Source organism: Camponotus vicinus, unplaced genomic scaffold (assembly GCF_025532165.1).
Source record: "Camponotus vicinus isolate PSW18456_S1 unplaced genomic scaffold, iyCamVici1.0 SCAF_11, whole genome shotgun sequence".
Lineage (NCBI taxonomy): Eukaryota > Metazoa > Arthropoda > Insecta > Hymenoptera > Formicidae > Camponotus > Camponotus vicinus.
In genome coordinates, this window is record NW_028141947.1 from 15,619,334 (window position 1) to 15,631,239 (window position 11,906).

General features: G+C 26.9%; 1 protein-coding gene across 1 annotated transcript; it reads left to right on the plus strand.

The window, feature by feature from the left end:
- The first annotated feature begins 377 nt into the window (after positions 1-377).
- LOC145962291 (uncharacterized) lies at positions 378-11,113 on the plus strand. The gene is made up of 14 exons (XM_083083249.1): positions 378-459; positions 666-935; positions 1,198-1,666; positions 2,162-2,261; positions 2,363-2,488; positions 3,084-3,239; positions 3,531-3,574; positions 6,895-6,929; positions 8,141-8,422; positions 9,116-9,584; positions 9,891-9,990; positions 10,188-10,310; positions 10,768-10,923; positions 11,060-11,113. Exons 1-14 carry the CDS (start codon positions 429-431, stop codon positions 11,111-11,113), a joined length of 2,415 nt encoding a protein of 804 aa, XP_082939375.1. The 5' UTR covers positions 378-428.
- The last annotated feature ends 793 nt before the right edge of the window (positions 11,114-11,906 follow it).

Below are 11,906 nucleotides of genomic sequence, written 5' to 3' on the forward strand. Positions count from 1 at the left end.
CCATTTTATGTATTGCAGTTTCTGTATTCGCTACACAAAAAAGTTTTCCCACTACTTAACATGCAAATACATTATCCCTCGTTGTAAAATGAACGTAAAGAAGTGCACGCAGAAAAATGTTATGAGAAGTATAAAAAAACTTTTAAAACATCTTCGACGAGTTTTCGATGATATACAGAGACACAATACATTTTTTATTTTATTAAAAAACTAGATATTCGAACTGTTCTTATCTCTATAAACTTTTGCTACGAAGCCGGTAACTCTAACTTACTGGAGATAGCATCTTTAATATTTAATGTATTCTTCGACGATGCAGCCAGGTTATTATACTCGCCTCACAAGTCTGCGTGATAGTTGTATCATTATAGGTGGGAAGAATACAACGGTCAACACCCCTTCAATATATATCCGTAATAGACTTTGATATGGACATATCACAATCTTCAGGTTACAGAGGTACTGAATTTTTGTTATACATTTTCTACTTATAGTGCACGTTATATATTTCCAATATGTTTTTAAGTATTGTATTACAAAATTTATGTTATACATTCATACATAATATTTTCATTATTTCTTATCAAAATTTTGTATGTGTAAATCATGTGTATGTAAATTTGTAAATATTACTCACGTTTCTTGAATAAAAATTTTGCTTAAAGATTTTATATGGGCAATTGAACTAAACCGTTGGAGCTTAGAATTGATCGGCTTGTGGCCTAATACTGATGGAATCGTTAAAAGAAAACTCGGTCCTGACATTCGTGCAGGTTTCATTTTCATTATGATACTATTCATTTCTGGCATTCCTCTTGTTTGTGCACTTACGCGAGTGTGGGGCAATATGGCATTAATGATAGACAATTTACGAATTACGTTACCTATTCTGACGGTTTTATTAAAACTTGTTATCATGCGATGGAAACAATCAGGTATGTATAAAACTATCATGTAAAACGTTCACATTTTATTTCGTAGAAATTTTTTTACAACGTTTTATTTATTACTGCAATCACATATCAGATTATAATAATAAAAGAATTGTACACGATTCATTCTCATAATATATTATATTATATTAGAATAATTTATGATATAAATAGGATGTTTGTTTTTTGATATGTTAAAAAGTAGTTACTAATGTCATTCGATAACTTTATTATATTATCAATATCGTTTTCTTATATTTCCAAGTTCTCTTATGCATCATAGACATGATAGCAGAGGATTGGTTAGCGCTAAAACTAAGCGTTGAAAGAAATGTAATGTTAAAGTACGCTCAGAGGGCTCGATTAATTATGATATGCGGTTTCATTATATTAATATCGTTATTTATTTTGGTCATTGTTCTTCCTTACTTCGGTCTACCATTCAGACATTTAACGAATCTCACGGATCGGAACAAGCCATTACCGCTGCAAAGTTATTATTTTTATGACACTGATAAGAGTCCGCAATTTGAATTGACATTCTTCGCTCAAGCTGTAACGATATTTCTAGTGATAATAATTTACATAGCGGTAAATGCTTTTGTTGGATGCGTGATCCTTCACATCTGCGGTCAACTGGAGAACTTTAGAGGCCGCTTAAACAATTTGATCTCGTGCAAAGATTTCACCAGAATTTTGAGTAGCAGCATAGAAATTCATTTACGTCTTATCAGGTGGGTTTTAATTATAACAATGCAATAAAATGTCAGCAAAATCTCTGCAAGTATTTAAGTCTTGAGTAAAGGCGGATTTTTAATTTTTAAAAATATTAAATTTATTTTAGACATTGTTTCTTTCTTTTTCTGATATTATAAACTCGTATTTAACTTGTGTATTGATACTTTTTAAGTATATGTGATTATATGTCATATTTCCTGTACTCTTTCTCTTTTTTATTCAGAATCAATTAGAAAAGATTCAATTCAATTTAGAATCTGTATTCCTTTTTTTGCAACTTTTCGTTAATAGATTCTTATTTATTTTTCTTAATAAACTACAGGATTGGAGGACAACTTATGTCTGAATTATTATTATAAGTAATTTATTATTATAAGTCGAAATACAAATTCATTAAATAATGCAATATTGAATGAAAAGACACTTTATATATCATTTCTGCTATAGTATGAGAATTTCAATATAACATTTTTTTAAATATGTTTATGTAGATTTGCCAATAATACCGAAAATGCATTTACATTAATGTTGTTTGTATTGATATTTCAATTTGGTATTGGATTTTGTTTATGTGGATTTATATTGCTTAGTGTATGTAAGAGTATAATAATTTATATTTTGTTGGTACATGTAATTGTCTATTTAATTTATATCGATCTCATTTTTTTCAATTAATGAGATATATTATTTAGGTAATGACTGACGAAAACTTAAACGTTGCAAATTTCACATTAATAAGTTACATGATAGTTGCCGTCCTCTCTCTATTTATGCAAACATTTCTCTACTGCTTTGGTGGAGATTTAATAACCGAACAAGTAAATCACATATTCACATAAACAGCATAATATTGTGCGTCGTAATGAGAATTTTATACATTACAATAAGTCTGTTGATCATATATTCTCATTAAAATAAACGCTTTTTATATATATATAAAATTTATATATTTTTTATATGTATCTCTCTATGTAGTTTCATTTGCCATTTTTCATTGAGCAATTTTGATGTCACATTTCTAAGAAAGTATTAATGCTTATTATTCTATACAAATTTGTATATATTTATAAATATATATTTTATACAACATATAAATATTAATTAACTTATAAATATTAATTAATTCATTAAAATTAAATATATTTTTTCTTGTTTCTAGGTTTTTAAATATAAAGATAAAAACATATATATATATATATATATATATATATATATATATATATATATATATTAAAATATTTCGAAATTATTAAAATAAATTCGATAAAATTAAAATAAGAATTTAATTTTCATTAATGTTTATGGCAACGAAACTCTAAATATGGATATTTAAATATTATTATAATTACAGATACATCATATAATTAATTATTGTTATTGAAATTATAAATATATATCTGTATTTCTATTAAGTGTGACGCGGTATACCGTACTATTTGCGATCTTGAGTGGTATACATTGGAGTCGCGCAAGGCGAGAAACTTTATTCTATTAATGTTACTAGCCAAGGAACCCTTTCGTATTACTGCGGGAAAAATTCTCCCGTTAACGATGACCACATTTTGCAGCGTAAGATTATTAATAAAATCTATATTTTAATGTGTTTTCCTCTTCTAAGTTCTTTTAACAAATATTTAATTAGGATATTTTTTAAATGTTATAATTCCTTTTAGTATGAATTTTTTATGGCGAGAATATATGTCTTCTCTCTATTTATGTTAATATAAAAAAATTATTTTTTAACAAATATAGGTGAAAAAACATACAAATAATATTAACATTATTTTCTTTAAAAATTATTTCAATTTTGTTTCATAGAATATTTCTCTCTTCTTGATTAAAGGTATATATTGTTTTCAGCTATTAAGAACATCGGCTGGCTATATATCTTTACTTCTAGCAAAGCGGAATTAAGAATCATATAATAATGTATCATCATTCAGTTATTCATAAATTAGTATATTTTATTAGTATTATTGCAGAAATAAAGTTCTATGTTATTCAAAACTCAATATTCGACATTTATAAATAAAATTATTATAAAATATATTGTATAATGGCATAAGAAATAATGTCCACTGTAAAAATATTCCGACAAGAATACGAATTTATTGTTTAAATTTATTGTTTAAACTTTTTCTTTATTGTTTATGCGTTTCTTGTGTACGTGATTAATCACATAAATTTAAAGAAATAATTACAGATTTTTGTATTATGTTTTATCTTAATATTCTTTGATGAATCCAATTGTGATTGGAGTTTTACAATACCAGTTTTCGCAGCAGAAGAGTAACTTTTTTCAAGATGCAAAATCCAGTCGTATTATTTGTGTTTAAACATTCTTTAAATAAGTATAAATTTGTTATTTTATAGTATTTTTGGCAGAACTCACCAAGAGGCACAAGAAAAATTTCTCAAAAGGACTCTAATCCCACTAAAAAAAACCTTACAAAAAATACGCCAAGTACATAAAAAATCCTAAAAATCTAAAAAATGATAATGTCACCTATATGTTTAATTGAAATTATTTCACCACAGTTCAGTGGTAAAATACTGATAATAACAGCATCAATTTTCTCCATTAAAAGTCGTTCATTATTATTAGTCCTTTATCTTTCCGAGCGAGCAGTTGATTAAAACTTGAATGCGCGATCGTACATTTATTGAAAGAAAGTAAAGAAAAATTTATATAGATAAAAAAAACGTAAAACACCTAAAATAAATTGTTAATCCACTATTGAACAATTGGATGGTATGTATATAATTAGAAAATACAACATTAATTTGCGAAATAATACAACGTTTCTTTTAAACATTATTTGCCATTTTTATCATGCACAGAGTCGATTAATTTATACCAGCTAGAATGTCAAGCTTTCAAAAAATTGTATATGTTAGAAATTCATTTCTAACGCCCATCACGCCAGTGGCGCTATATTCATGACCGTCCTTATCGCGCTTAGGGTTGCCAAATCCAAAAATCTAAACTACCGGATATTTCGTGGGACTAAATCTAACTGGACAAAATCGGACAGAAACAGTAAACATAAAACTACATTAAATACAAAATTTCAAGTAAAAACCTCTCTTTCTTTCTCCCTCTCTCTCTTTCTTTCTCTTTTTTCTTTCTCTCTCTTACAATATTGTTTTTCAAACAATTTTAGAAACGTCCGATGTCTGATTTGACTTGTCAACCGGACACCAGATAAGACTCCTAAATACCTGACCGTCCAGGTCAAAACCGGACGATTGGCAACTCTCATCGCGCCCTCTCTATATTACTTTTTTTTATGTACGTTTTTTAATGACGTTACGTTATGTTGCGTCACTGTTGTGTGTCTTTGCGTTACTCTCTTAATTCAACATTATTGCATTCCATCTGTTGACGTATATTATTATATTGCACTCTGCATTGTCATTTCATTGACGTGAGATTCAATAAATTTATATCTACCAGTACGTAGTGCCATATATTCTGTCCAACAGTATAAAACTATTTCTGTCAAACTGATTGAAAGAAAACGATAAAAGTAAGGTAACGGAAAGGTGTCTATCCAAAGAAACTTCGACAAGACAAGAGACGAGACAAAAGTGGATTAACGAGATAAAAAAAATTTTTATATTTTTTATTTAAAGCCAATTATTCGCAAAATGAAAATATCAATTCTTGTTTTCTATCTGACTGTAATATTTGGAAATATATCCTGCAAGATATATAATAATGAAAATGTCGATTTAATAGAAGAAACTATAGGTAAGCTATATATCATAATATATAATTTTATACAAATTATATTAACATATATTATTATATTAAAATATTTATATAGTAATATATTTAACGTTGAATATTTAAAATATTTTTAAAACATTTTTAAATAATAATGTTATATAACAATAATTATATAACATTACTATTTAAAAAAATTTCGATTTTTTTCATAAAAATTTGTCGTGAAAATTTTTAATATTTTTTAAAATTATAGGATTGAATGACGCACTATGATACATAAAATTTCCCTAATTTTATATAATACAATGTATCGTCACATAATCTTTTAATATTATTCTTTTACATGCGCACTTTGTTTAAAATTTATATAAACTCATCATATAACCGAAAAAGAGCTATTTATTTAATATCGCTACACTGTGATTGCTATATATATATATATATATATATATATATATATATATATATATATATCTTTCGTAAATGAAAATACGAGTACAACTAATATGGAAATTAATCTTTTAAAAAATTAATATTTGTATCTCTTACAACGAATGTATCATTGTAATATTTTTTCAGGTGATCAGAATCATAACACGAGTCATTTCGATATATCTTCAGAAATATCTCTCTCGAGATACAAAAGAGCCAATGCATTATCTTCGATTATAAACCTAATAAATTTGATAGGAATTGATTCAAATAATAAAATTATATTAGATTCCTTCAATTTAATTGCCTTATGGACTGAACAAAAGGACTTATGTCCTATGGAAAAATTATCTATAAATTTGATCATAAAGATGATGCTGCATCCGAAAATTTTATTTTGCTTTGTCTTTAATACTATTAAACAAAATGAACTTTTCTCAAAATTTTTATTCAAGATATTTTTACCAGGACTACATTGGGTGTTGAATTTAATAGAGAAGACTGGTCTTTTGTTAAACTATAGACTTCAGATCGAGATATTTAATACACTTTACAATATCTTAAAAATTTTTGGATACATTAATTAGAAACATAACAAAATTTAATTTCAAGATGCAAGAAAATACAAGAGAATAAAAATGTATCATTTATAAAAATATATTTAAAAACTTTTAAGTTTAATTATTTTATAAAAATTTTACATTTTATAGGATCATTTTTGGATGTTTTTCACAACATAATTTTAAATGAAGAAATCTATATTGAGAAAAGTAAATATTGAAAGTAGATTAAAAAATAAATTAAAATTAAAATAGATATCAAAAATTATTACATTATTAAAATTAAAATAAATAAAATGTATGAATTATCTAAATAATATGATTAGACATTATTTATTTTTGCAATTTTCCCTTTTCTCAGTCATTTTGATTAAGAACGCGAATAATGTATTATAATAGATTTTTACAAATATACAGAATATATGTTATATGTAGAATATATATAGTGTGTTTTCTAATATAACGTAGAAAAATAATTTAAAAATATTTTAATAAATTTCATGCACTATACTTCATGTTATATTTTTATAAATACTGCAATTGGAATTTTATAACGTCAGTTCGCAGAAGCGCAATTTTTTCAAAGTGCAAAAACTTGTCGCCTATTATTTTGTATTTAATATGCCTAAATATTTTTTAAATAAATATAAAATTGCGATTTTTAGGCAAAACTTACCAAGAGGCACAATTGAAATATCGAGAGAGAAAAGAACGGAGATCTGAAATAAGAAAAATTTATCGAAAGGATTCCAATATTTATATGTATATGTACTTGACTGACGCTAAAGACAATTATAAAATATGTCATCTGTTTGATTCGATATTCATATACATGTTTCATGTCAACGATACATGTTTTTGAAATAAATATTAAAAAAAATATTGGTAAGAACGTGCAATGCAATGCCTCTTTTTTCTTATTAACTGTAATTTCTCTATTTTTTCGCGTGTATTCTTCGCTATAAAAATCCATTAAAAATGCATTTACGTATTAATGTTTCTCGTTTTGTACGCGTATACAGCAAACTATGTAGAGAAACTTTTAAAAAGTTCGAATAATACGAAAAGATGAATAATATGGCACCTAGTATATGTTCCTCACATTTTCCTATCTTATTAGATATTATGACACTTTTTATGACTTGTTTTTATGCCTGTAAAGTTTTGTCACCAAACGATTGTAATCGCCTGAGAGGGAGAGAGTAGTTTTAATATTTAATGCACCCATCGATGAGAAGCAGCAGGTTGTTATACTCGTGTTACAAGCATGCGTGATGAGAATTTTTTGCCATACATTGACGAGAATTGGAGCAAAGTTTCGCGCATTAGTTTTCGCCATGGACGTTTCCGAATATTATTCCGGTTACAGAGGTACCAAGTGTTTATCATGTGTTTTTCGCGCTTATTTTGAGATTTACTTTCTGAAAATTCTTAGTGTTATTATGTTGCTATTTGAAACAATAATTATTATATAACAGCATCAGTTTATATGTGTTACATTTTTCTACTATTTTCTACTTTTACACATATAATGTGTGAATATATAGTGAATCTTCCGTTTACGTTAAATTTCTTGAATCTTAAATTGCTCTAATTTCTAGATTATCATTTTCTTATTATATTAAATAAAAAGATTTATAGAATTATTAAAAAAGTCTGAAGTTTTTAGCTTTTTCTTTGAATCTCTGAATTCTTCTTTAGGTTTTTGATGTACCTTTATATAGCGTTTTTGCTTTCTAATGTTGAAATTCTGCTAGATTTTGTGTGGGCCGTGGAATTAAATCGATTTGGTCTGGAACTGGTTGGTTTATGGCCCAGAATAAACAAAGTAGCTAAGGATAATTACACGTCCGATCTTCGCGTAGGAATCATTTTCGTTATAATAATGTTTATTTCCGGTATTCCTCTCATATGTTCTCTTATACGAGTTCGAAACGATATGATACTCGTGATAGACAACTTGCAAATTACGTTACCTCTGATAGTGGTCTCGTTGAAACTTGTTATCATTAGATGGAAACGAGCAGGTACGTGCTTAAAATTATTTTAACTATAAAACATTTAATTTCAGGTTCTTGCTCTTTGTCTCGAGAGAATTACATGTCTGTATTATATTAAAATCAGAAATTATATATGTAAATTAAAAAAAATTGCTATTAAGTTTTTAAGTATATATTTAAGTATATTTTTATTACTTCTAACATTAAATTAAGTTGTTGTATGCTGTTTATTCTGTATATAACAGCTTATAAAAAGTAATTTTATTTTCCAAATCTTACAGAGTGTTTTTTTTTTCATATGTATTATATTTATGTGCAATTTTGACAATTTATGTAAGATTTAAGAGACTCGTTTCTCTAAATTGCATTGATTTATAATTTTTTTTATACTTAAGAAGTAGTAAAAATTTAAAAAAAATGAAAAAATATCCATCTTTATAATAATATATTGAAAAAATGTTCGAATAATGTTCAAAATATATAATGTTTTTTGAAAAATAATGCGTTTAAGCAATCTTTTCCTAAATCACTATATGACGAGCCTCAATTTAAAATCGTTTTCAAAAAAGGTTATATATTTTGAACATTATTCGATACATTTTTTCAATATATTATTATAAAGATGGATATTTTTTTATTATAAATAAATAAAAAATGCAAATAAAATTCTCATGCGCGCGCGGGGTCCTTTTTTATATATCACACTATTGTATTTGCAAGCTTTCTTATCCATCGTGAAAATGATGGTAGAAGATTGGATGGCGCCGAAAATAGACGCGGAGAGAAACGTGATGATAAAGCGTGCGCAGACTGCACGGCTGATCGTGATCTGCGGATACGTTCTGATGATATTCGCGTTCACTTCGATCATCGTTTTTCCTTGCTTCGGTCTGCCATTCAGACGCCTAACGAACCTTACGGATCGGGACAGGACGTTGCCGCTGCAGACGTATTATTTTTATGACACGGATAAGAGTCCGCAGTTTGAGTTGACGCTTCTCGTTCAGGCCATGACGATCTTCTTGGCGGCTATAACTTACACGTCGGTGGACGCTTTCCTCGGGCTCACAATCCTCCATATCTGCGGCCAACTGGAGAACTTCAGACGGCGATTAATCAGCTTGTCCTCGCGCAAAGATTTCGATTGCGCTCTACGCAACAGCGTGATCGCTCATCTGCGACTCATCAGGTTTCCGCAGGTTTTAATAGCATTTCATATAGTGGAAACACTATTCAAAAAAGTTGAACCTTACAAACACTATATAATTGTAAATAAAATTTATATTATATAATTTTTACTCTTAAATATTAGATTCTTTGTAGATGCATAATTTCTATATTATAAATATTTATGTAAAAACGCCTATAATTGTAGAAGAAGATTAAGTTAGAATTTTGCATATTTTTCATCGGCTCTTTTATTTCTGCAAAATATTCTTATATTTTAATATTTCAATACATTTATCTTTTTTAAATACATATGTATTCTTTGTAGATTTGCCAATAAAATCGAGGATATATTTACCTTAATGATATTGGGTCTAGTAGTTTACTTTGGTATCGTATTTTGTTTATATGGATTTCTATTGCTCACTGTAAGTTTAGTAAAATATGCATTACAAATATTAATGTATAAACATTCTCTTTACGCTTTTTTTAGAATACATAAAATTGCATGTTATATTCTTGTCTGCAATTATATTTTTATGTATATTTTAAAAAATTTATATCTTTAAATAAATCTAAAAATCTATTTTTAAATAAATAGTAAAACATGTTTTGTATTCATCAGGTGGTTACCAACGCAGAGAACGATGTCTCTCCTTCACGAATAATCTATGTGATAGTTGGTGTCGTTACTCTATTAGCACATACGTTTCTCTATTGCCATGCTGGCGAAATTATAACAGAGCAAGTAAGTAATACATCTTATTCAAAACATATTGAAGAATTTTAATATGGATGTTTAACGCGATTTTAATATTGATGTTTATCGCAACTAACTTGTGATGTTCAATTTTAGTTCAGTAATACATACATATATTTTCAAATCAATAAACAGATTTGCGTTATAATTCACTTTTTTTTTTTTATTTATGTTATTTGTCAACTTAATTGCCAAAAGAAAGCACATACATTTAAAGAATTATTAACTTATATTCATATTCAATTTATATTTCATATATATACACGTCTCCATAAACATTAATTCTTATATATAATTGATTTTTTTATTTTTTCTGCTAAAGAAAGACAAAGTTATAATCTCATATTATGTATAAGTAATTAAAATTGATTGATTAATGCTTGTGGAAGCGACTGATATAGATTGGAATAAATATCTATATGTCATTATGTATGTAAATGTTAAGTGCGATGCGATATACTGTGCCCTGTACAATCTTGATTGGTATAAACTGAAGTCAACAGAAGCAAGAAACTTAATTTTAGTAATGATACGTGCCAGTGAACCTTTTCGCATCACTGCAGGAAAAGTCATTCCGTTGACGATGACCACGTTTTGTAGCGTAAGATTATATTAATAATCCATCACATTAAAATAATGCACATTCTTGCACATTTATGCGATTCTTGCACATTTTAACACGATCTTCTTCATATCAATATATCTAAGTAGAGATAAGTATATATATTGTTTTTCAGCTATTAAAATCATCAGCTGGCTATATATCATTTTTATTAGCAAAGCAAAGCTGAAGCAGAAAGATTATTAGTGTATTATTACTAAATATTTAATTAAAGGAATTAACGAGATTTAAATATTTAATTATTTAAAAAATTGTTGCTAATTAGATAATTACGAATAAAAGTCGATAATCTATATGTTGATTATGGTAAAAGTAAAGTATATTTGTGTTACTTATTTCGCTATTTGTTATTTATTGTTGGTTTTATTAATGAAAAATTTTATGTCTTATCGAATGTTTCGATTTATATGCAAGAATCAACTTTCTTAAATTTATCACATCTATCTTTTTATTATTTTATACAAATAGATTTATAAAAAAATAAGACAAATGTATTCCATTCCTCGTGTCTCGTGTTAAAGAAATACATTAGACTCTAAAATATGACATAAATCAATTAATTTTACACAAATTTCCAATGAAATTGGAAATCTTTAAAAACTTGGATAATAATATAATAAATAATTATAAAATTTATATTATGTCGTCACTTCACATACACATACTGTAATTATTCAATGTATTTCATTCTCAAAGAGCATATACACAAGGGTATAACTTATGGAATGGTCGTACCTTTCTCACTTTTTCATCTTTTTTTTTGTATCAGTTTTTTCCTGTTCTCATGTCCCTCCTATAAGAATCCATTAAAAATTCAACTATGCCATTATCTCTTGTTACAAGGTAGATATATGTGCTGCAAAAAAACTTGCATAACAAGTTCGATGAGCTTGCTATGTATGGTGATATAATATACCTCCCTTCTCTCTTATTAGCGTAGACATCGATGCCTTTATTGCTGA

What these genes read in the sequence shown, in the direction of transcription:
- LOC145962291 (XM_083083249.1), top strand. Translation starts at nt 429, where the DNA reads ATGGACATATCACAATCTTCAGGTTACAGAG. An exon ending in ACAATCTTCAGGTTACAGAG is followed by an intron (nt 460 to 665) that starts GTACTGAATTTT and finishes TTTTGCTTAAAG; the next exon opens with ATTTTATATGGGCAATTGAA. An exon ending in GTGGATTTATATTGCTTAGT is followed by an intron (nt 2,262 to 2,362) that starts GTATGTAAGAGT and finishes TATATTATTTAG; the next exon opens with GTAATGACTGACGAAAACTT.